The 27,370-nt window shown below is 33.4% G+C and overlaps 1 protein-coding gene across 1 annotated transcript in view; it reads left to right on the top strand.

The window, feature by feature from the left end:
* Window positions 1-27,370, top strand: part of CSTF3 (cleavage stimulation factor subunit 3) — a 70,310-nt gene that overhangs the window by 9,073 nt on the left and 33,867 nt on the right. Inside the window, exons 2-3 of the mRNA XM_065883054.1 lie at window positions 4,713-4,814; window positions 4,937-5,032. Of these exons, the coding sequence (XP_065739126.1) occupies window positions 4,713-4,814; window positions 4,937-5,032 (198 nt within the window). The remainder of the gene's footprint in view (window positions 1-4,712; window positions 4,815-4,936; window positions 5,033-27,370) is intronic.

Raw genomic sequence — 27,370 nt, 5'->3', positions numbered from 1 at the left:
GGCATGAGACGGCTCTTCTTTTGCTATAACTAAGGAGAGTTCTGACCTCATTCCATTACAAATGGGCACTGGAAACTTGCAACAAGTTTTCTTAAAGTGACCTATTTCTCTGATCTGGCAACAGATTCAGGAAATAATATTACAAGTCCATTCCTTATGGAGGCTCAGTCTCCTTGTGGATACTAGAAAACTGTTCAATTTTCATTTGCTTTACAGCAGTGTGGTAACCAGGCCACAAAACAAAAATGTTATGCTCTTGGTTACCCAATTGGCTCATAGCTGTGGTGATGAACGACTTTTTATTGTGAGAATTAAATATGACCTTTAACTACCAGAGGATACTCTTGGCTATTTTGGTTACCTTCTGTTGTTAATTAATTCAGTTGATTGAGAATTATCTAAATAGATTGTTTTATGAACATTTAATTACATCCTTGTCCAGAGGAAAACATTTAGGGTTATAAGAGATTCTATGAAGAGCTGAGCCATAGTTCTGCTGGATTCTAACTGGACTTCGGGCAGATTCATGTAAAATTAAGTTATATTTTTTATTATGAAATGGGGTTATCAGTTGATTAATGAAGAGTGACAATGCCTAACATAGTAGATGCTCAATAGATTTTTTTTTTATATCTGATCCAACATCCTTTCCATGGGGTTCTTGGGTCCCTGGTAACCTCTTCCCCCAGGTGTCTGTGGATAGAATTTTAGGGGTTCTCTGAACTTGAATGGGCAAAATAAAACTTTTCACTAATCTGTAACTGAAATTGATCCTTCTATTACGAATGTAGGCAAGAAACCACACTAGTAGCGTTAGCAATAGCTGTGTAACTGGGACAGATGTATTCAAAGTACTGTTGGCACTCATCACTAGACTCGCCACTAGATTTTGTTGTGTTAAGTATTTATTACAATATAAACTTTGTTTAAAAATATTTTGATAATTACATTTCACTATAATTGGTTTCCTTTGAAATCCTGCATAGTTTATTTTGTGTATTTAAGAACATTATCCCTGGAAAGGCCATAGGCTTCTCTAGATTGCAGGAAGTTTCAGCAGCCACACAAAAAAAGTTTGGAATCCCTAAAGAGCCATAATTTTCAACTGAGGCTGCACATTAGAACCTCCTGGAGAGTTTTTTTTTGAGCATCTTTTTAAATTCCCTTTACCCCAGGTGATTCTGATGTGCTGCCAGGGTTGAGAATCACTAAGTGAATGGCTTGTTTTATTTTGTAAGGAGACATTTATACTTGCTGCAATTATGCTGGTCAGATATTAGATGCTATCTTCTGAGTTTCTCTGTTCTTTTGCAGATTATGGCATACATTATCTAATTTTGGTAGGTTAATTTTCAGCAAGTGGATTTGAGTGATTTGGCCTCCCACCAGACTGCTTTGAAACACTAATTGTTAGCATTGATTAATTTAGCTGGTTTTTAATTCCTGATTTAAAGTTCCTGTATCACATTTACTTCTTATTTTACCGTTAACATATTATAGTTGATATCTTACGAATCCTAGTTTACTTTAAAGTATTTTTAAAGTTTGTCAAGAAGTAAACCGTTTGAAAGAAATCTTTATTTTGTTGTATCCCAAGTGCCCATTCAGCAATGTCTGGCACACACTAGGCACTGAACAAATATTTCTCAGGTGAACAGTAAAAATTCAAACAGCAGAAGAGTATACAGTGTGTGAAGTATGCTTGTATGTGGTGTGTGTGTCTCCCCATCCACTCCTATTTTTTTAACCAGCTATTATGGAGATTGTTCGATGTTGCTGTTTATAGAGCTGTATTGCTTTGTTCCTTTTAGTGACTACAGATTCCATAATTTATTTAGGCAGTTCTTTTACACATGATTATTTAAATTATTCCTAGTCTTACACAACAACAAACAGCCACATAGCTGATTACTCTCCTGTGTACATCTTTGTGTACGTGTAGAGTAGGGTAAGTTGTCAGAACTGGAATTCAGGGTCAGATATTCATGTTAAATTTTGGTCAATATTACCGCTTGTTCCTGCCAACAATTCGAGAATGTCTGTTTCTGTTGATAATATATCCTTGCCAGTGCAATGTTAATTATAAAACACCTTTGTGGGTGCTTAAAACTTAACCTTCCAATGCAGGGGGTGCAGGTTCAATTCCTGGTCAGGGTGCTAAGGTCCCATGTGCATGGCCCAAAAACCAAAACATAAAACAGAAGCAATATTGTAACAAATTCAATAAAGACTTTAAAAATGGTCCACATATGAAATGAGTAGCATTGACATCTATACACTACCAAATGTAAAATAGATAGCTAGTGGGAAGCAGCTGCATTTCACGTGATCAGCTCAGCGCTTTGTGACCACCTAGAGGGATGGGATAGGGAGGGTGGGAGAGAGACGCAAGAGGGAGGGGTTATGGGGATATATGTATACATATAGCTGATTATACAGCAGAAACTAACACAACATTGTAAAGCAATTATACTCCAGTAAAGATGTTAAAATAGTCCACATCAAAAAAAAATCTTGAAAAAAACACAGAAACACCCTTGATCTCTATCTTGTGGCTTACATTTGTATTGCTTTCGAGTGTTTAAAGTTCATTGTTCTTTTTCTATGAACTGTTCGAATACTTTGCCCATTTTCTCTTTGAGTTTCTGATCTTTTAGTGACTGGACTTTATATTAATAAATTTAATACTTTGCCATGTGTGTTGAGGGTATTTTTTAAGTTCGTCTTTTCACTGTCATTGTGATACTTTTCCCATGCACAAATGTAAATAAACTTTATGAATTAAGTTTACTCTTTTCAGAGGCTTTTAAAGAGCCTTCCTGGGCAAAGATACATTTCACTATATTTTCCAATGGTTCTTGTGTTTTTGTTTTTAATGTTTAAATCTTGATCTGTCTGAAATTAATTTGGTAGAAAGGGTAAAATAGGAATTCAACTTTATTTTGATAGATACAGTTATTCTAGCACCATGCATTGAATAACCCAACATTACGATTTGAAATGCCACCTTTATTATTTGCTGATTTTCCATATATCCTCTTTTTGAACCATCCTGATCTGGTGATTTATCACCATTGCAGTACTCTTTATTTGTCATTTTATGTTCTAATATGTGGGTGGGACCAGTGGTCCTCCTTTATTAAACTTTTCCAGTTTTAGTTTCTAAACTAAAGTAGTTTAAGCAAGCTACTTACAAAGCTCTTGTGTATTAGTTGAATATCCTAATTTAGATACAAAATTATATTATTCTTTTAAAACATGGTTTTCTTTCTAAATAAATATATACTTATCAGTGGTGGAAACTGATTTATTCCAAAGAAAAGTATACTTCTTCCAGGTAATTTTTTTGCCCTAGACACATGACTTGAAAATTTTTTTCCCAACTGCTATTTAGACAGAATTGTTTGGTGAAATATTAATTGCCACTAAGGGAAAAAAAAAAAAGAAAAAGAAAGGTATTAGGGGCAATGCTTCTCTCTCTATCCCCTCTTGAATGTTACTGATATTTATTGCCATACTGTGGATTTCAAGAAGTCCTACAAAAAAGGTAAAACCAAACTTAGTACAGATTAACATTTATCTAAATTTTTTGAGTATCACTTTCTTTTTGTGGCACACAGTAGTATTCTGAACAACAATTTGAGAAGTAATACTTGTATTTACGCCTCAGGTCCTAGCTTCTCTTTTAGGTATTTTTTAAAATTATATTTTTATAAGAAAAATAAAACTACCTTATTAAAGAGTTTAGAAAATATTAAAAGAAGGGGGGGAGAAGTCACCTGTACTTCTACCACCTATCACCCAGACATGACTACTAAATATTGTAGTACAATCTTTTCAATCTGTTTTATTATGGATTTCTTTTATAGTTTTCATTATGCTGTATATACACTTTGTAAATCATGCTTTTAGAACTTTCATATCAAAAATAAAATTTCCGTGTCATTTCATGCATTTTCTTTGTGGTTCAGGATGAGTTCTGTATAGCAGTGTTTCTCAGTTGGTCCAGGGACCCTGTGGGTTCCCAAGACTTTCAGAGGACCTGTGAGTTCATACTGTTTCATAATAGATTGAAGACATTATTTGCGTTTTTCACTGTTAATCTCATGAGTCTACAGTGGAATTTTTACATGAGTTGATATTGCAGAAGGTTGAATGCAGAAGCAGATAAGAAAATCCAGCTGTATTTTGAAGTCTGACGTTATATAGATTTGCAAATATATGTAACATAATCTCGCTGAATTTTTAGTTATTTTTCATTAAAATGTTATGTTAACATGTAAATAATTTTATTATTTGTACACGAATAAATATCTAACATTTTTCTCAGTTTTCATTTCTAATATGGTAAATCCTGAAATAACCCACATGAACAAAAGCTCTTTGGTATACTCAAGGGTATAAATAAAAGGGGTCCTGAGACTACAAAGTTTGAGAACTGCTGCTCTATATTATTTCATGTAAAAGATGGGTTTATTTAAGTTTTAAAAATGTTTTTTAAAAGTATGTGTTCACTTGATTTTGTTATTATGCAAGAGATTTATGATAAGATAGTATATATTATAGGAAACACAGGCCTCTTTTATAAGAGGACATTTTTATGCTTTGTACTGTAAGACTGCATCTGGGGGCTGATATGTTGTGCTTGAATTAAATTAGGCCTGAGATTTTTAAAACAGTAACTTCAGTTCATTGTTTTTTTTTCTCCCTAGGCAGCTGAGTATGTCCCAGAGAAAGTGAAGAAAGCCGAAAAGAAATTAGAAGAGAATCCCTATGACCTTGACGCTTGGAGCATTCTCATTCGAGAGGCACAGGTTTAGTGATATAGGATTACATTTCCTTCTCTATGGGTCCAATCACACTACTTGGTTCTGCAGTAAATAATACATTTATAATCCTAACATTGTAAATGCTGTTTATTGGTTTTCAATTTTAGAATCAACCTATAGACAAAGCACGGAAGACTTATGAACGCCTTGTTGCCCAGTTCCCCAGTTCTGGCAGATTCTGGAAACTGTACATTGAAGCAGAGGTTAATATTTTATTTTATTTTTTCTTATATAGCTTTTGATGGGAATTGCAACATACACTATAGTGATAGAAAACAAATTAGGAACATAGATAGCACAACTAGGACAAGGAGGATTTAAAATGTCTCTTGCCTTTATTTTGTAAAATAGGTATGAAGGAGTAATTAAAATGAATTTTTGAAATTTCGGTCTTTACAAGCTGATGATTGTTGCATTTTGGAGTTGCAACAACATTAAAACAGTTTCAATGGTATTGGAGTGCTTTAGCCTTTTATTTACTTGTCATGTGTCAATTTATTGCCTCCTGTGTCATTTATTTAGAACTCATTTTTCTTTTTATTCCTATTTACAAACTAATATGAATGGTATTATAAGAAAATACAGAAATGTTAACTTAGTTTCATAGGGTATTTTGAGTGTCTCTGGTTAAATGAAACCTTTAGGTGAAAGATTATTTTCGATTTTAATTTTGTGAAAATGCATGGTTTGTCAATAAATGTAAGCACTTCAATAATTTAAAAAAAGTTTTTCTATAAGATAAAGTTTACATTATACAGGAATAAGCTAATATGAACTCAAACCTATGTAATCATAATTTACCCAATGAAACTTTTTGTTTTTTTTCTTTCTAACTCTTGAAATTTGAAGTCAGGCATGTTTATTTTAAAGAGCAAAGGCCCCATTCTTGGTTATGATTAGAAGGGAAATGTTCATTTTTGAAGACCGGAATTAGCAATCCAGATGATAATAAAGTGTGAATGTATCGATAACAGTTGGCACCAAGTAGTCATTTTTCAGGTGATATATTAATGAGATGTAAGGGGTAAGATGGGAATAGTTGATATCCACATTAAGCTGAAAATGATATCCATTTCTTTTTATGACTTAAGAAGTATTCTTATTTGAGTATTAATTTTGTAATATAAATTCTCAACATAATCAAGTACACTGCAGCCTCGTCATAACATATTCCACAGTAGCTGAAATTTGATAACATGTGGGTCTGTTTTGGACCTATCAAAGGGCTTTAGTCATCAGCAGTACTGACTTCAACACAACACAGTGTCACCTGTGATGTGTCCCTCAGAAATGGACCCAACCAATAGCAGATTTAAATTGAGGCTACAGTGTACTCACTATATTTGTGCTGTAGTTTATATTGTATTACTTTGGGAGGCGGGGAATTACTGGACAATAGCAGGAACATTGTGTGTGTGTTAAATTTTTTCTGTGTGGTTGTGTATGTGGTATGTGTGTTTGTGTGTTTGTATGTGTGAGAGAGATTGTACCTTATGTGGAGTCTGGTTGTGGTTTTGGACCAAGAGCATATCCTTAAGGTTTTATCACTTATCTTTTGGGACCATTTCCTTCCTTTAGTATATCTAATCATCAGAGTAGACTGTCGTGGAATTCACCAGGTGAGTGAATAGGCCTGTCTGAAGTGTGCTGAAGCCAGGATCACCTGTACTTGGTCTTCATTCTAGTTTGACTTTACATATTAGCTTATATGCAGGCTCATCAGAAATTAACATAATTGGTACATGATAGTTTTTGTATAATGAAGTGGTACGTTCTGAGTTTTAGAAGTTTCTTTCAGTTTCTCAAATATTCAGGTATTATTCATGCATTTTATTATAGCATAAGTGAAACTGAAATTGGCTGTTAGATACCGCATTCTGTAAGTATAAGCACAGTGAGTCTGTTTCTCCCATTTCCTAGCTAAAAATACAAACTGCATTCTAAAAAAAAATTCTGAGACCAGATGTTATTCCAGAGGGCTGAAAGTTGTCTAAATAACAGGCTCATTTCATGTAATATTTCAGAGCTGTTAGCAGTTGCCTGATTGATTTAGTTGGTAATGTTTGCAGTTTCACACGCATACACACACAAATATGAATGTATGTATAAAACACCTTTTGAGAAAAAAATGGTAAAGAATATATATGTGTGTTTTATAAATTTTATATTTCTGGTTTAGGAATTAAGATGTTAAATTGAATGCAAATTTTAAAAATGCATATCCTGAGCTGTGTTTTCCTCTTTCTTAATTTGCTCTTTATTTTCACAATTGTACTTTGTTTAGCCTGTGAGGGGCTAAAGTTTTCTTTGGCCGTATCACCCAATGTGGCCTTTAATATTTCTGGAGAAGACATATATTTATAATACATTAAAATCTGAAGTAATAATAAGAATGTCTTTAAAGATAATACTAACAGTGTTTACATAACATCCTGTATGCACTCTCAAGAAAATAAAGTTTTGTTAATACATTTGTTGTAACTCAGTACTTCATGGTGGGAAAATTGTTTATGTTCAGTTAAACCAGTGTGTGTGAGTCCAAATACATTTAGTTCCTTTCTAATAGAAAATACATACATCTTTAAAAATGAGATAATTTGCTTCCCCAGAGAAATTTCTTGTAAACCCTACTTATGAACAAAGTGGCAAAGGAAGGGGATGTGTTTTAGGGGTTTGGGGAGTAGGGGGGTTACTTTTAAACTTGAAACATCAATTGCAAATGGGAGCATATTATAAATAATTTTTAGTAAAGAAGTTAATGACACCAGTCTGATATTTTTAATATTTGCCAGTATATAACCTTTTCTCATTTCTGAGCATTTAGCAATACTACTTGCTAAAAAGCTACTGTGTAAAATTTGAACTTTAAAATGTCATCCTTAATTCATTACCAACTTTTATTTTTGTTGCTTATTGGAGGTAAAATTCCCTTAGGACCAACGTCTATATATTTATAAAACATACATAATTTCAAAATTAAGCCAAATTACTTTAATGTTGTATATATTATATAGGAGATCACATTTTGCCTCAGCTGCTTGAAATTCTTTGCTTTCTTCTTGAATTCCAAAATGTTACTAGCCATATCATAAGAGCAAACAATTGTATGGCTCTTCTTAAAGTGATGCAGTATAGAGTCTAAATTGTTATGATATGAAAATAGTTTTGCTGCTGCTTGGTTTTAGTAAAGGAAACATTTTAATACATCTCTAGTTCATATACAGAAGTCTTAAATCTGCAGTACAATATATTTTAGAGTTTAAGAAATGGGAGTTTTTAAACACTAGAGTTAAGTGAAATACCCCTTTAGAGCCTAAGTGCTCTTTAAAGAACCCCTTTTTAGAGTGGTCAGAAGGGTCACTAAATATTAGCAAATTGAGAAAATTTATAGTTTTGCTACATTTTTTAAGTTGCCTTTCCCCTTTTGGTTTCTGTAGCTCTTCATGTAGCTAGGTAATCAATGTGACAGCATACTGTAAGCTACAAATAACTTAGTGTTAGAAGTAAGTTGTTTTGAATTGGGCCACATTCATAAGAAATTTTCTTATGAAAGGATGATTTTTTTTTTATTGTTAGCCGAAGGAGAAATGAAGAAGGTAATGCTGCTGGTAATAGCAACAATGTATCTTGCTGTCTGTGAAAGCTGTAATTCTTTAATAAAAGTATGTAGAGAATTGATTGCCTTTTATTAAAAACTTTTTAATGTGAATCCTTTTCTTATAAATACTGGGTTGTGACGTACATATTTCAGTTTTTCAAAATAACCTTTCTACTTGGGAAAAATGACTTTTAAAAATACCTTTCTTCTTGGAAAATCGAAGTGAACTCAGGATGGAACATGGGTGACCTAAATTGAAATAAACTTCTCCACTGTCAATACTGTTTTAATTCCTCTAAGTAACAGTTTAAACTACTGTATTATGTTTTGTATATATTGAGCAATGTGATTTTTAAATGCAGGAAAAAATTTTAATTATATAGATTTCTTTTCTATACTTCAGCTTGCAATCTTTTTTTAAAAAAATCTGTACTCTTTTCTTATAGATCTGCTCTTTTCCTGTTTGTAATAAATGTTGGTCCATGTCTGTGTGATTATTCAGATTTTTCTCTAAAATGCAATATGCTTTTTAATCTATAGTTTCTTAAATGCATGTATAAATGTAGTGTAGGGGTATAAAAGAAAACAAATTTTGCAAACACTGAAGTGAGTGATCAAATATCTGAAAGTGATATGGATAATTACATACTATTTTTAAAACAAAGGAAATATTTCCATTTACTGTTTTAAGTAGTAAACTTCTATTTTAGGTCTTACTGAAATATCTAATCCCATTCATTTTCCCTTCCATTATTGTAGCACAGATGTTTAGGTTTTTGTCACTTCCACTAACATGATCTGTACATTTTTTTCCTTGGAGTCTTTTCTTTTCACCCCAGGCTTTGCAAAATAAAACTATTTGCAAAAAGACGTAGATAATTCAGATAACAAAATTTCTCTTAAAAAAAAAATCTTGTTTTTTTATTCTTTATGTCTTCTAGGTAATTTATTTTATGTGAAGTGTAGCCCTTTATTTTCAGGCAAAATCTTGTACTAATCAACCTGATCATTTTTATATTTCTTTATAAAACAAATTTATAATCATTGAGTCACTTATAAGAATATTGGGAAAAAAGGTTCATTTTTTCCCCCTCTTCAAAAACTCTTAAAATTTTTAGCCAGGCTTTTTTATATTCTGTTTTTGTGTATCTAATAAGAGTTATGGTAGATCTGGAAAAGCCATCTCTAACCAGATTTTTTTAAGTGTATACATTCCAAAATTTGTTGTGAAACATAAAGAGCTATTTTTATCATGCAGTTTGAGGTTTCCCTGTGGGTAGTAGCTTAGCCTAAATTTCTTGGGCATTTATGGAATAACATAGTACTATACAATACCAAGTAATTAGTGTTTTAAATTACCGGGGGTTGTAGTCAGTAAGGTCTTGGGGGATTAATCTGCTATACAACCCCCTCGACATCCCAGGCGATACTCATTAAAGGTAGGCTCCAACATGTGGCATCCATGAATAAACACAAACTCCCCTAAGCCTTTTATACTACTGTGGAGTTAGAAACCTCCATATTTGGAAACAGAACTAACCCTAACATGAAAAGCCTTTTTTAGGGTGCTCTGTGGTTTTGGTTCCAACTTTGAGCATAAGGGAACCTGGTGGCAATTAATTGACTTTCTCTTAAAAGACAAAAAGGCCTCATAAAGGCTCAAGCGTTCTCTAACGGGTTAGTGTGTGCTTTCAACTTGCAAACAGCTGTTCCTTTTAAATGAAATGAGTGGCGCAAGGCATTTCCAAGAAATGAAGATGTCTGAAATAATACTAGTGATGTCTATGAAAAGCTGCACTTCTAAATGTGGACAAGAATGCATTTATTTGCTTGTAAATAACTTCCTTTTTAAACTTTAACTTTTATTACTAAACATTTTTACTCTTAGCAACTTTGGAGCAGAAAAGTAGTCGGTTAGTATAATGGCGTAATAAATTCTGTATAAAATTTTCCCCCACGTATTCAGAATCTGCAGCAAATTCAACAAAATGGTGAATATTTGCTTTGAATACAACCTGTTGAGAAACTAACCGGCTTTTCTAAAGCTCAGGAAAGCATAACCTGGGGTAAGTTTTACCATTTTGTATGCTAGGAAACCTCCAAAGAAAAATTTTCTGTTTGGAAATGTTAAGTGATAGTTCTGAAAACAGAGTCTGATGTCAAGGACAGTACTGAAATGTTGTTTTGGAATAATTACTTTGAAATGTAAAAAGGTCCAAAGATACAGTCCCAAAGCTATTCTTAATCTTCCTAATACTTTTTTATTCATGTTACAGAACATGTTCAGTTACAACCTTTTTTTTATAATACAAAGTTTTAGCTCTAGCATATACAGATAACATTATTATAAGTCTTTGTCTAAAGATTCCTGTATATGGGAAACGGCCTTTTTTTTTCTCTTTCAGTTTATTGAGATACAATTGACATGCAGCATAAGTTTAAGATGTACAACATAATGATTTGATATATGTATGTATTGCGAAATGATTACCACAGGGTTTAGTTAACGTCCATTACCTCACATAATAACAAGGGAAATGGTCTTATATATATATATATATTTTTTTACATCTTTATTGGAGTATAATTGCTTTACAATGGTGTGTTAGTTTCTGCTTTATAACAAAGTGAATCAGTTATACATATACATATGTTCCCGTATCTCTTCCCTCTTGCATCTCCCTCCCTCCCAACCTCCCTATCCCACCCCTCCAGGCAGTCACAAAGCCCGAGCTGATCTCCCTGTGCTATGCGGCTGCTTCCCACTGGCTTACACATGCATAAAACAGGGGGCTAAGCTAATTCATCTTTCAGCTCTAAATTTGATTTAAACCTAGTATCCATTTTGACTTTAAATATGTAATACATACATAGCCATAGTCTGTTGAATTAAAAAAATTTCAAGAAAACCATCATCATGAAATAGCACTCTTTTTTTCTTCAAATTGAATACAGAAATTGTCATCAATATAAGACAAACGTTACAGAAATCGTCATCAATATAAGACAAACGTTACAGAAATTGTCATCAGTATAAGACAAACGTTACAGAAATTGTCATCAGTATAAGACAAACATAAAATGGTCTTATATTGACTATGGCTATGTATGTATTACATATTTAAAGCCAAAATGGATATTAGGTTTAAATCAAATTTAGAGCTGAAAGATGAATTAGCTTAGCCCCCTGTTTTATGCATGTGTAAAATAAGTCAAGAGATTGTTATCCCTTAGAGCCAAAGTTTGCAAATAACATAACTTTAGGATCACCTGGGAAGCTTTTAAAACATTCAGGCTTTGTAATTATTATTGCTGATTCAATCTCCAAAGGATGGACATGTGGGATCTGTTATTTTTAGGTGTTTCTGGTAGCCAGTTTTGGTAATTGAGGCTTTCTTTGGTAATTGAGGCAATAATTGAATCTTATTGCCATGAGTATATTTCATACCTGGCAGAATACTCCCTATACTTGTCTGGAGTATAAAGTGATTGTTCTTTTGACTATACCATGTTGTGGTTTATCAATCAGTATATAGTCAATCAAGAAGTAATCTTTAGAGGTATCTGCAATTTGCTTGGTAGTATTCTTGACAGTGTGGTAACTATTAAATCTGCAGTCAGGTTTAGGGTTGTGTTATTGAACTTGGTCAGTTTTATTTATTTATTTTTTTGAACTTAATTTTATTCCTGGGTTTGAAGCCTGATTTTCTAACTCCATAAACTTTGTATTTTAAACACAATATAATCACCTACGTCCCAAATTCTAAGAATCAACTTGTAAGGGAGCCTCATGTGTTAAGACAGGGCCACTTAAGCTGTGGCTTAAAAGGATTACTGCAGGGACTCCCTGGCGGGATCCAATGGTTAAAGCTCCCTGCTTCCACTGCAGGGGGCACGGGTTTGATCCCTGGAGGTTCGATCCCTGGTCTGGGAACTAGTATCCCACATGCCGTGCAGCATGGCCCCCCAAAAAATGATTACCGCAGCTTTTTTTGATAGCTGACTCTTACCCTTACTCCTGAGAATTTTTAAACATATGAATACCACATCTTCATATTTTCAGATTATTAGCTAACATCCATTCATTTAATTAGTGCTTGAGTCTTTGTAATATAAAAGACTTTCTCATTCTTTTGGGGGATGAAAATGGATTGTTGTCACAGAGTACCATTCATTATTTCTAGCTATTCCTGTAGTTCAGTTTCGATTCATTTCTAAATTTTTCATTACACAGATGAGTGCGTTTAACTCATGTCCCTTTATTTAAAAAATTTTTTTTCCTTAGTGGCTTTTTTTTTTTTTGCGGTACACGGGCCTCTCACTGTTGTGGCCTCTCCCATTGTGGAGCACAGGCTCCGAACGCACAGGCTCAGCGGCCATGGCTCACGGGCCCAACCGCTCCGCGGCATGTGGGATCTTCCCGGACCAGGGCACGAACCCGCATCCCCTGCATCGGCAGGCGGACTCTCAACCACTGCGCCACCAGGGAAACCCCCTTAGTGGCTTTTGATAGTTTTTAAATGAAATGTTATTTTTTAATGGTATTTTTAGTACTTCTAGTTAATGTCTATTCTCAAGAGAGTTGGCTCTTTCCAGCTATAACTGAGAATTTTGCCACCAATGATATTTATAAAAGTACTCAAGTAATATCCAAATTTCATAAAACTTAAATGTCAAAAAAATGACATTACCTTAACAGAGCAGCTGGTGAAAGTGTAGACTGTCATAGAAGAGCTTAAAAGTATTTGGGGAAGATTGCCAACAAAATAACTTGGTTTCCTGTATTGTCTATACATTTATTTTAATTCTTTGATCCACCATTTCCTTTGATTACCAGTTTTAACTATTGTGTAATAAGTGATTTTTTAAGGTTTTGTGGTTCTATTAGAATGTTAATAGGTGAGAAAATGCTTAAAACATATTCATTATTTAGATTATCATTCTTTTAGATTAAAGATTCAGATTATATGTCCATCACTTAACCTGATTGACCAGTTTTTCACATCTGACATAAACTTTATCAGTTCTGTTTTTCGTGAACCGTAGGGGATTGGGTTGCATACATCATGACATCAGTGTATTTGCTAATAACAAAGATATTCTCGTACGTAAAGAAACTTATGAAACCCAGGAAATTTTACATTAATAGAATTTTAATCTGCACTCCGTTTTCTTCTTTAATTATTGATCTAATAATGCCCTTTAGAGCAGTTTTCTTTTAAATCAGAATCTAGTCCAAGATCATTGTATATAGTTGTCATTCCTCTCCAGTCTCCTTGGATGTTGAACAGTTTCTCAGTCTTAAATTTGAAATTTCCTCATTAGATTCAGGTTATATACAGTATAGCTGAAAAGCTACAAATGGTTGTGTGTCCTCTTCAGAGACACGTGACGTTCATTTACCACTTATTGATGATGTCAATGTTGACCATTTTCTCCACTGTGTAGTTACTGTTTTTACTTTTGTAACTAATAAAATAGTGGGGAGATATTTTGAGACTCTAAAAATCCTGTTTCTCAACAACTGTCCACTCAATTTTTAATCTATTACGATTTTTGCCTGAATCAGTGATGTTTTTCTGACATTATCTAGGGTTTTTCAGTGTATTGTTGAATATAAATACGTACTTAAAGTTCAAGCTTATTTGTATTTGAAAACTCTTGTAAGGTACTAGCTTCTCCTTGCCCTCATTTTTTTTTCTTTTGAACAGCTTACTAATAGAGGATGATTTACAAGATTTTTTGTGCATTTTATGATTGTAGCAAGTTTTCCAAATATAAAATGATATATTCTGTCAGTAATGCTTTTAAATTCTCTCACAAATCATAAGGGGAAGATTAAAAAATTTGCTCCCCAACTCATACAGAAACTTAACTGGTTGTATATTTTCATAGCAATCATTGTAGGCTATGGGAAATAAATGTATTGATTTACTTAGTTGACCAAATGGCAAATTATTTCATGTAAGAATTAATACGTGTTTTAAAAGTCATGAGATCTTTGATTTTAAAACAGGTTAAAAAGTGAGTGAAAAAGATCATCTGGATAAATGTTTGTGTTTGAAAATGCTATATTTTTCAAGTACTTATTTAAATTCTCAGTTGTTTGAGGTACAAATTAGAAAGTTAACACTTCAAAGGAAATAATTTCTCTATCAGCAGTTAAAGGGTGCTTAAAGCATGGGAGTGGTATTTTCCCCAGAGTAAGCTGTTCGGTTGTGCATTTAAGCTTCCCAGAGTTCACAGAATAGTTGATGAGATTTACACTTAAAGAACAGACATTCCAAATTGAAAGAACTTATTTATATATGTGTCTGTGATTTAATATTTTATAGTTAGTTGGGGTAGTTATTTGCTGTGTGTCTCAATGGCACGGTCAGAATTCTCCCCATTATTACTAAGACAGTGGCCTGATAATTTTTGCTAGTGTGGAAGGGATGTTTAAATAATTGTTAATTTATTTAAAGAAATGCAAGGAATTTGTAAATTTTACTCTACAAAGGATAGTGTGGAGGAATAGCAATGACACAGAATTTGGAATCTGGTGACCTAGGATTTACTGCTTTTAGCTCTTCCATTGAATCAATGTGACCTTAGGGAAGTCATTAATTTTTCTCTCTTTTTTGCCTTCCCAATTTTTTATTATGAAAATTCTGAAACAAAAGTCAGGAGAATAATATAAGTATTACAGTAAATACCTATACACCTTCTTCCTTGATTCAATGTTATGTTTTGCCATACATGTTTATCTTTCTCTATACAAAGAATATTGTCCTACATAACCACAGTACCATTATCCCACTGAAAAGGAACAGTGTTCTAATATAATTTCATACCCAGCTCATGTTTATATTTCTCCAGCGGTCTCATATTCTTTCTAAAATGCCTTATTTCTCTGATGGATGAAATCACTTGTATTTTAACTTCTTATAATGGTCCTTCTGCTGGTGCCTTTTACTTAAATTTAACACAGAGATTTCATATTATTTCTCACTCTTGTTCCTTCCCCTTCCCAGTAGGAAAACTAATGTGAATTCAAGTGTTGTTTCCAATAATTTGTAAATTATGACATAAATGGAAACATCCCACTATCGATTATAGACAAGAGCTGTCTTTATAACTATCCTGATATTAGAGAGTGGGGTGGGAATTTTTTATATTTTTATTACTAAGAGGCAACTTATTTTATTCTAAATTTAAATATATTTGCAGTGAGTTAAAAGTTTTGAGGATCTTACCCAAAATATGCATAGGATTGTACTTGTTCTTAGAAATAAGCAGGTGTTTTTCAATTATATCATTTTAAGTGTAGATCTACAAAACTACTAAATTTCATAGGAAAAAAATATTCTATGTGCACGTTATTTGAGGAAAAGAAGAGTGTGTGAGGATGATATTTTTGGAGGTGAAATATTTTCTAGAATACATTTTTAGAAATAAAGAGTGCATTTAAAAAATCCATTGTTGGGCTCCCCTGGTGGCGCAGTGGTTGAGAGTCCGCCTGCCGATGCAGGGGACACGGGTTCGTGCCCCAGTCCGGGAAGATCCCACATGCCACGGAGCGGCTAGGCCCGTGAGCCATGGCCGCTGAGCCTGCGCGTCCGGAGCCTGTGCTCCACAACAGGAGAGGCCCGCGTACCAGAAAAAAAAAAAAAAATCCATTGTTGATTTTTCAGTTGTTATTGATAGTGATTTTTTCTTTATTCTGATTACTTGCCTAAACAGTAATAGCTAAAAATAATTAGGCCTTTAATATATTCTGGGCACTGTGTTTAGTACTTTCAATGGGATATCTGACTACTTTTGAATTAGGTAAGTATTACCCCATTTTTTTCAAATGTTCAGCTTTTCTGAGATCTAGAGTTCTTAAATAGCTTTCTTAAGATAACAATACTAAAGTTTAAGCTACTGGGAAGTAAATAGGAAAGCTGGGGGCTTTATACTCAGATAATCTAATTCCTAGGTCTGGGCTCCTACTCACTAAGCACTGTACTAACAACCTAAAGGACCTAAAACACAGTTGTAGAAATAGCTAAATAGTAGGTTCATAACTGACTCCTTTTTTCTTTGCTCAAGTGTTTCTTGCATGCTTATTCAGCTATTAGGATTTGGGGGTACATTTGAAAAAATATGTATAATTGCCCAAAACCACATAAAATTGCTATGAATATTTTGGAAGATGGCATAGTACAATAACACATAACTGCATCTTAGGGTTTGTATAAAATCTTAGTTCTAAAATTCTACTTTGCAAAATTGTTTTTACCCTTCACGGTTTTTAAACTTTTCTGCACTATGTACTTGGTTCAGATTTCAAATAGTAGAAAGGAATTCCGAACACAAAAGCGGCAAATCTTAGCAATTCTGACCCTTTAAGAAATTTCTAAGTTGTTTTTTTTTTTTTTTTTTTTTTTTTTTTTTTTTTTTTTTTTTGCGGTACGCAGGCGTCTCAGTGGTCCTCTCCCGTTGCGGAGCACAGGCTCCGGACGCACAGGTTCAGTGGCCATGGCTCACGGGCCTAGCCGCTCCACGGCACGTGGGATCCTCCTGGACCGGGGCACGAACCCGCAACCCCTGCATCGGCAGGCGGACTCTTAACCACTGCGCCACCAGGGAAGCCTTAAGAATGTATTTTTTATAGTTCTAAATATTTACATTCAGCATTAATGTGAGAACAAGAAATTTTACCTTTCATTTCTGATTTAGCAATTAGGAGTTTTATTAGGATGGAATTTTCTCAAATTAAGGCCAAAATTTAGAATTTAGGTAAAGTATGTTACCTTTCAATCTGCTTACTGAATGGTTATCTCTATACTTTTCTTTCCATAGAAGTCTTGCAAAATAAGTTTTCTGATAGGACAGTCTATACTTTATTGTGATTTTTTGGGGTGGGGGGAGATCTTTAAAATGTTTTAAGTTAATGAAGCAAAACTTCATGAAAAAATAAAAATGAAAGATTAAAGGCAGGGAGCACAATATCTAGCTTCCTTTTTAAGAAAAAGTGAAAGAGGGTGTTAATTCCTATAGTTAATGGGAAAATCACATTTATTGAAGATCAGCATTCCCAGTTATTTGAACCTTGTGGTTTATCAGACTTAGAAATTCAAGACATACTTTTTGAGTACCTCCCCAGACTATGTCACTGAAAACTGAAATATCTTCATGCATCTTCCTGATACAGTTCAACTGATTCTAAATAAACCATTATAATGTTATATCAATTTAAATTACTTACCTTATAAGAGAATTTAGCAGTTCTAAGTTTCCCACAATTGAAGAACTAGAAATTTCATGTATTCTGTAATGCTTATTCTTTTTGGATAGGATGATACTTTTTGGATAGGAAGAAAAGTATAAGCTGTACTTTAACTTTTAGGAGATTCTGTGCAGATTAAAATATGCAGAATTCTGTTAGCAAGTCCTTTTGACAAGTAATTTTACATGTGGAGTCCTTAAAAGTATCCAAAACAGTAGGTAGAATGAAGACTTACAGATGCCTGTTGATATATTTGCCTGGATTATATTCAGATAAAATTGCCTGAAGTGTTACACTGTTTTTCTGTATCACAATTGACTGTTGAATTTATGGATTCTGAAAAAAGTCATCTGGTGTATTTTCAGGCCCCACACCATCTATATATTTTCATAAATTTTTATGTGGCTTCAGGTAAAAACATACATGAAAACACTTTCTTTCAGGTTCTTGCTTTCATTTTATGTATCGGGGAAGATGGAATTAACTTTGAAGTATCTACTGAGTAAATGCATGCTAGACACTTAGATGCTATGGACACATTAGTGAACAAATTTACAGTTTGGTGTAGGAGACAATTATAATACTGGGTGGTAGGTGCTCTGATTGAGAAAACATGGGGAGTGTATGTTAGGGTGGGTCAGGGAAATCCTCTAGAAGAACAAAACTTTTTTTTTTTTAACATATCTTTACTGGAGCATAATTGCTTTACAATGGTATGTTTCTGCTGTACAGCAAAGTGAATCAGCTATACGTATACATATATCCCCATATCTCCTCCCTTTTGTGTCTCCCTCCCACACTCCTTATCCCACCCCTCTAGGTGGTCACAAAGCACCAAGCTGATCTCCCTGTGCTATGCGGCTGCTTCCCACTAGCTATCTATTTTACATTTGGTAGTGTACATATGTTCATGCCACTCTCTCACTTCGTCCCAGCTTACCCTTCCCCCTCGCCATGTCCTCAAGTCCATTCTCTATGTCTGCATCTTTATTCCTGCCCTGCCACTAGGTTCTTCAGTACCATTTTTTTAGATTCCATATATTTGCATTAGCATATAGTATTTGTTTTTCTCTTTCTGACTTCACTCTGTATGACAGGCTCTAGGTCCATCCACCTCATTACAAATAACAATTTCGTTCCTTTTTATGAGGAACAAGACTTTCTAAATGGAAGTATTAAATTACACACAGAATCCCTGGCAAAGAGAAGCACTAGTGCCGAGGTCTCAAAGGGAGAAAAAACATGATCTGAGAAGTTGAAACAGCTTGGTAGTTTTTAAGCTAAGTTTTGCTTCTAGCCCTTCGCAGTATTGTAAACAGATGACTTGTGACTATTTCATGAAAGTTTTCTTAATTACAAAAACACTAGCTCAATAGTTAATCTAGAATTGCAGCTAAGCTGTTAGGAAAATAGAGCTGGAAAAAAAGTATGAACATCTGAAATTTCATAATGGCTAGAATTATGTGAATGTAATTTTGCTCTAGGAAAACCGTAAGTTGTGATATTTATAATTGTGGGCCTTTTTTTTTTTTTTTTGTGGGCCTTTTTTAAAACTCAAATGCCTACAGAAATTTAGGAGTTAAGTGAGGGGAGGTTTCCTTTACAATTTTCAAAGAAAGTTGCATGTTGGTTCGAAATTCTCTTGGTTTCACTAATTTTTACTTTGTATTTGAGACTTAAAAAAGTAATAGAGTTAAGAAGCTATGAAACATTTTATTCTCTATAATAGCCTTCATATAGTTTGAGGAAAATGCCATTAATTGACCAGAGTATTCATTTTGGAGGAGGAACAAAGCCTTTTCAAAGGGAGAAAATTAGTTATGTTTTATTGGTAGGTTAGACTTGAGTAGTTACTTTGAAAAAGGTGGTTCCTAGAAAAATTTTTTCCATGAATAAAATCTGTTTTTACTAAATGCCAGTCCCAAGATACCACATTGTCAGTATGTCTAGTTTATCCAACAACATAGTTCCCAGATTGACTTCTGCACACACAAAAGATTGCTCATCTGTTACATGAATTTTATTAATGAAGAAATGTATAGGACACTATCCTTTTATTTGGTTAAATACATAAGTTAATATGCAAGTGTGTACTAAAAGGGACAGTTACACCAAAGGGACAAAACTTTTTAAATACCACTTACACTTTTATTGATTATAGTATTGAGGATTGAAACTTGTTTTGAATAAAACCTGAAACTCATGTTCTGATGTCTTGTGAATATTTTGGGAATGCTTAAAGACTGACTAAAATTTAGTGAAAGCACAAGAACTGGGTTTCAAACTTCTCTTTTTGATGAAAAAGTTTGTAAATTTCATTCTCTAAATTTTCAAAGTTTCGTTAAGTCCAAAAATCTGTTAGGGAGGGTAGATTGCCTATCTATGGCAGTATGTTAAATTAGTATGAGGAGGGAAGTATTAATAAGAATTGTATTGGTGTAATAATGATAATATTGTATATTTTAGAAGAACATTGGTATTATATGAAACAATGTTTTTATAGCAGTAAGTAGTTGAGAAATTATAATGGAACTTTGATCGCTGAATTAGCGAGTTCTGGCTCTTGATTGGAATCTTCAAAAACAATAACCAGGGTCCTATTTCAAGTAGAAATTGAATATAGGTTTTTTTAATGATACATTTTTAATGAATTTATATCTGTAAAGTAACATTTTTATATGTTTAAGAATCAGTTGTTTCTTAGTCATAAATTCAGATAGGTTGAATAATTATTAGAAAATAAGTGTACAGAGTGAATACTAGGATACCCACTTAAGTATAAAATTTTGTGCTTGATAGCTGCGTGATAGATAATTCACATAGTAAATAAAGTCTCTTCTTCAGTCACTCTGGCCTCCTTAAATATTCTAGACACATTCCCACCTCAAGGCTTTGCTTTACATTAGCTATTTTATCTGCTCTAAAGATACGTATCCAGTTAGCTGCTTGGCAAAATCCTGTGCTTTCTTCAAATTTTTGTAAAAGTGTTATCTTCTCAGTGAGATCTGCTCTTGCCCATATTTTAAATTGCCACCCCCATTCCCAACACCTCAAAACTCATCCTTTCCTCTATCTTTTTCACCTATAATGCTTATCTTCTAGTATACTGAACAGTTTACTTATTATAGTTTGTATTTTATACATTGATATGTTTCAGGAATCTAGAACAATGCTTGGCACATAGTGGCACTCTAAATATTTGTTGGGTGAAAAATGCACAATGGAAAATAAAACTGAATTTACCATATTATTTTGCAAATTGAATTTTAATTTCTAAGAATTAGAGTGTGACATCAATTTATAACAATGTATTATTTTTCATCAAATTATATGTGGCCAATATCTTTACTGTTAACATAGGTTTTAAAAATGTCTCTACACTTTTTCTAAAGCTACAAAGAAACTGTCCTTTTGAATTGTCTAATACCCTCAGCCATTTAAGTATTTTAGAATAAGCATCATTGACATTTAGAATTATTCTATCTTAATGTATGACCTAAAAGAAAGGTTTTTAAAGAATTATCCAATTTTAAAGAATTACAAAAGGGCATTACTAATTTACCTAGGATTTTGAAGTACCTTAAAAAAATTGCTTGTTTGTAATTCTGAAATGCTTTCAGATAAAACTTTAAAACCTGGTATAGAAAATAAATGCCTGACTGGTTACAAGAAAGATTTAGGTGTATATATTGAAGTAAAAGTTCTGAGACATTTGTATGTGTATGTATGAGATAAAAACAGGAGTTTTCACAACTTGATTTATCAAATTTCACAGGTTGTTTGTCAAATTAGTAAAACATAAACATTTTAATTCTTACCCACGCATTTTCACTTGGACTAATGTATATGTGCACAATGCCAACATCCAATTGATGAGTGGAAATTCTTTAAGACATCTAGATATTTAAAAATATAGAAAGTTCCTGTTTTAACTTAATCCATAAACTTTATATAGATTTATTTTTTAAAAAACAAGTATAAAAGGTGAATTACTCCAGCTTTTGTCCTTAAAAACAGTACTTCTGTGTTAAATGTTATTTATCATTTTACTTTTTGTTTTTGTAACTTTCACCCAAACTTCACTTACTTTGGCATGGCAAACATTAAGGGTAAACTCAAATTGCTGGTTTATAAAGTATTTCAGAGAACTGAATTACACTTACTTGGGAATTCTCCAGTACATTAGAGGAAATATATTTGGTTTATTGAATTCTGGAATTTTCTTTTCTTTTTTTTTTTTTTTCGGTACGCGGGCCCCTCACTGTTGTGGCCTCTCCCATTGCGGAGCACAGGCTACGGACGCGCAGGCCCAGCAGCCATGGCTCACGGGCCCAGCCGCTTCTAGGCATGTGCAATCCTCCCGGACCAGGGCACGAACCCGTGTCCCCTGCATTGGCAGGCGGACTCTCAACCACTGCACCACCAGGGAAGCCCCTGTAATTTTTTTAACCTTAGAAATTTAGTGTTTCAAAGAACATTGGATTTTTAAGTTTTTAGTTGCTTTTCAAGATAGTTTGCATACAGAAATTTTTCCTAATTTTTTTGAAGCCAGATGTTAATAAAATATATTGAAGAAGATTTGGGTGATATGGTGAGCTTGGTTATTCAGATAAATGGTCTCACTGAAAACAAAGGCTTCTGGGCAGAATTTTAAAACGTCTTGAAGAACTAACAGCATAGTAAAAAATTACCAAGCCAAAACCTAACTGGAAAACAAACACACACACAAACAAAAATAGGAATGCTGGGAGATAAGCTGAGTTCCTAAACTGTTTTTACCCTAAGAGCCTTTGTCAAACTGGGAGAACTTGAGCTTCAATTTCAAATGCTTATAGGAGTTCAGGAAGCAAAAGTCAAAGCCCAAGTCTTGCCCAACAGGACACTCTCTTCCTCTAAAGCTGTGTGTAGGTAATACTCAGGATGACAGTGAACCAGAAATAAATCTGTGCTGCCTTATTAACCCTAGAAGACTGAGGAAAGTTGATGTGGTCCTGAGGAGAGCAGAATGGGGAAGTCCTGGGGTGTTTCAACAGGTTGGCACTTGCATGGATTTGTGGTCCAAATAAACATCACTTGGGTGGTTAAAAAAATTTTTGAACCATGCATGTAAGGTGGCCTCAACCTGTATTATGCTACTAGGTGCCTGATAATCTTTCTCAGACTTTTTTCTGGAGGAATGCACCTTCATCCTAAGCCACAGAAGAATATCCACGAATATTTTTCTAAGGAAAAGGAGTTTGCTTGTTAAAAACTAATCATGTAAAAAAAACATACAGCAGAAATAGATCTGCAAAGACTTCAAAGACTAGAATTAAGATGGAATTAGGTTAATAACAGATTAGACACAGGTGAAGAGAGAATTGGAGAATTGAAGAAATCCAGATTGGAGTTTAAAGAAACAATGACATAGGAAATATGAAAGGATTAAGGCCACAAAGGATAGAGTGAAAATGTGTCTAACTGAAGTTCCAGAAGTAGAGGAGAGAGATTGGGCAGAAGCACAATTTGAAGAGATAAATACTAATAATTTTTTTAGGGTGATTAAATGAATTCAGCAGATTCAGGATGCTTAATGAAGCCCAAACAGGATTAAAAAAAGAAAAATTCCCATGTAGACACAGAATGAAACTACAGAAAAACAATGAAAACCAAACCCATCTCAGAAGCAGCTGGAAACAAAAGGACAAATGGCCTTCAAATGAATGGCAGTTAGGTTGAGAGCTTCCCAAGAGCAACAGTAGAAGCCAGAAGACAATGGAATTGCCACCTCAGTTTACTTAGACAAACCTGTCAAAAGTTCTATACGCAGGAGAAAAATCTTTATGGGGGTGAAGAAAGACATTATAGGTGAGGTCAATAAAATAACATTGTCAAAGTTAAATATGTATTTTTTTTGATAGGTAAAAAGTGGGTTTATTTAGAGAAACACACTCCACAGGCAGAGTGTGGGCCATCTCAGAAGGCAAGAGGCCACATATGTATTTTTTGACATTAACCATTATAGTATATATAACTTCCTCAAACTAAAAGAAATATATATATATATGTGTACAAAGAATATTCTTGTTTCGGTAGTATCCACTGGATTACTCAGTATTTTTCTTAATAAGATTCTCCCTCCAAAGTCATTCTTTTCCAATGAAAGTTCTCATAGATGAAAGGACTTTTGTTAGAATTGTAATTCATGTTATATTTTTACCTTTGTTTTTTTGAGGAAAATGATTATGAATTTTATTTTTATTTTAATTTATAAATTGGTAAATCTTATTTGGTTTAGTGCCAGAAGTTTATAAAGATTGTGGCATGCAACAGATTTTTGGGGGATTTTTGGTTTTTTTTTTTTTAATTTTTAAAGTAATTTTATTTTTTTATACAGCAGGTCCTTATTAGTCAGCAGTTTTATACACATCAGTGTATACATGTCAATCCCAATCGCCCAATTCATCACACCACCACCACCACCACCCTGCCATTTTCCCCCTTGGTGTCCATACTTTTGTTCTCTACATCTGTGTCTCAATTTCTGCCCTGCAAACTGGTTCATCTGTACCATTTTTCTAGGTTCCACATATATGTGTTAATATATGATATTTTTTCTCTTTCTGACTTACTGCACTCTGTATGACAGTCTCTAGATCCATCCACGTCTCTACAAATGACCCAATTTCGTTCCTTTTTATGGCTGAGTAATATTCCATTGTGTATATGTACCACATCTTCTTTAGCCATTCGTCTGTCGATGGGCATTTAGGTTGCTTCCATGACCTGGCTATTGTTAATAGTGCTGCAGTGAACACTGGGGTGCATGTGTCTTTTTGAATTATGGTTTTCTCAGGGTATATACCCAGTAGTGGGATTGCTGGGTCATATGGTAATTCTATTTTTAGTTTTTTAAGGACTCTCCATACTGTTCTCCATAGTGGCTGTATCAGTTTACCACCAACAGTGCAAGAATGTTCTGTTTTCTCCACACCTTCTCCAGCATTTGTTGTTTGTAGATTTTCTGATCATGCCTATTCTAATTGGTGTGAGGTGATACCTCATTGTAGTTTTGATTTGCATTTCTCTAATAATTAGTGATGTTGAGCAGCTTTTCATGTGCTGTTTGGCCATCTGTATGTCTTCTTTGGAGAAATGTCTATTTAGGTCTTTTGCCCATTTTTGGATTGGGTTGTTTGTTTTTTTAATATTGAGCTGCATGAGCTGTTTATGTATTTTGGAAATTAATCCTTTGTCCATTGATTCGTTTGCAAATATTTTCTCCCATTCTGAGGGTTGTCTTTTCGTCTTGTTTATGGTTTCCTTTGCTGTGCAAAAGCTTTGAAGTTTCATTAGGTCCCATTTGTTTATTTTTGTTTTTATTTCCATTACTGTAGGAGGTGGATCAAAAAAGATCTTGCTGTGATTTATGTCAGAGTGTTCTTCCTATGTTTTCCTCTAAGAGTTTTATAGTGTCCGGTCTTACATTTAGGTCTCTAATCCATTTTGAGTTTATTTTTGTGTATGGTGTTAGGGAGTGTTCTAATTTCATTCTTTTACACGTAGCTGTCCAGTCTTCCCAGCATGCAACAGTTTGTTAAAGTAAATGTTGACTTTCAGATTTTTACCCATCTATATTACTTTAATAATCTTATTATTAAATGTTATAAATACTTTATAAAACACTTTAAGTAATCTTGAGTGACATCAATGTCTTGTTCCATTAGTTAACATCCAGTTTTAGGTTTGAAAATTATCTGACTAAGTAAGTTAAAATTTTATGGTAGTAATTCTGTACTTTGTTTTATCAGTTTGTGTTATGGTTGACTGTTTCTTTTACAAATGCTTAAACTCTACTAGGTATTTAGATGTTGCAAAAATCCTTTGCCTTAAAAAATACTGTGAGTTAAATAGTTTAACAATATTATACATCTTAATATCTGTATGCATAATACATGTTCTATTACTTGTATACATTTTTAAAGTATTTGGATTTTTTTTTTAAGAATTGATGGTTAAATACAGAAATATGTTTAAACATGAGAGAAGCCCCAAAAGGTTATATATTATCTAAAGAGTTTTAAAATACATATTTGTATATTTTAAAATATGGTTCAAAAACCCAAGATATGAAAGGGACCTACAGGGAAAAGTTTTTCATCTATCCATCCTTGAGTCACCCAAGTCCCCTCCCCAGTGAAAAATGTTCAGCTTATTTTTTTCCTCTCCTTTTACGTGAACAATTGCCTCTTAGGTTTTGTTTTATACCTTGCTTTTTTCTTTTTTGCTTAACAAAGTAAATTTTAGAGAGTGTGTATTTTTTTTTTACAAGTACTTATTCCTTATTTTGTTTAATCTGTCTTCTGCTGAAGGACATTTAGGTTCCTCCCAAACTTGTTTTATTACAAACATTACTGCATTGAATATATGTGTACATGTCATTTCCATCTGTAAATATATCTAGGTTATTCCTAGATGAGGAATTGCTGGATCAAAGAGTATGAGGGATTTTTTTTAACCAAATTGCCTTCCACAGAGATTCTAATAATTTGAAATCCCATTAATAATCCTTGATATTGAAAGTACACTTCCTTACAACTTGTTAATTCAATATATTATTATACTTTAAAATTTTTGCCAGTATTCATAGGTAAACAATTATAATATCAGTATGGTTGTGATTTACATTTCTCTTATGTATGAGATTGAACCTGTTTTTATACATTTAAAGTCCCTTTAGATTTCTTTTTCTGAGACTTGATCTCCTTATTCCATTTTTCTGTTTTGTTTTTTCTTATTTGCAGGAACATTATACATTAGGGGACTTAAGGGAAACTTAACTTTAGCATGATTTGCTATTTATAAGTTCAGGTAATTTTAATATAACATTTAAATAGTATGTTATCTTTATTGTTTATGTTGTTTTTCTCAGTATCAGACTGGAAAGAATGATAAATATGCTCTCTGAGGTGAAAGACCAGTACTTTCATTTGTTACTTTGGTGTTCATGAGTTGCTTTAAATAATTTTCTTTCAAATATTTTGTGCTTAGATTTTCATATAGTTGATCAACTCTATAATTTCCCACTTAAGTATTACGTTTGCAAATTATTTTTCTCATACATGTCTTGAACTTTTTATATTCTTGCAACTCAGCATTAGAAATATATGAGGAGACTTGAATACCCATATGTAATAATAATAGTTTTTTTTTTAATAATAGTTTTAAGTAGATTTTATAAGTGTATATTTCTGTTGCTAGTTATATATTTTTTCCCTTAAGTTGATTTGCCTATATTTTTGAAGGAAAATCTTGATTCACAGTACAGATTTTCTTGAGCTATTCAGTGTCACTGAAAATAGTAGGCATCAAAATCATGAAGCCATCTTTCAAGAATGATAGAGAGCTCCCTTTGAAGTGTAAGGATTATATTTGTACTTATGTATAAGGATTATATTTGTACTACTTATTTAACATTAAATATTTTTAAACTAGTTTTCTCAATGGTCAGGTAAATACTTCATAAAATCTGGTTTTCGAACATGCATGCCCTCCTATCCAGCAATGTATCTCAACTGTAGCAATTTGAAAGTCCATCCTTAGAGTATTGTGTGCATATTGTGAGATGATGAGGGAATGTGGGAAGGAGGATAAAGCAATGGTCTTGTCCCTGTCCTGTCTTCCTTTAGGTTTAGGGAGTGATTGGGA

The sequence above is a fragment of the Phocoena phocoena genome, chromosome 8, assembly GCF_963924675.1.
Source record: "Phocoena phocoena chromosome 8, mPhoPho1.1, whole genome shotgun sequence".
NCBI lineage: Eukaryota > Metazoa > Chordata > Mammalia > Artiodactyla > Phocoenidae > Phocoena > Phocoena phocoena.
Note: the sequence above shows the minus strand (reverse complement) of the source record. Positions and strands in the feature narration are given on the sequence as shown.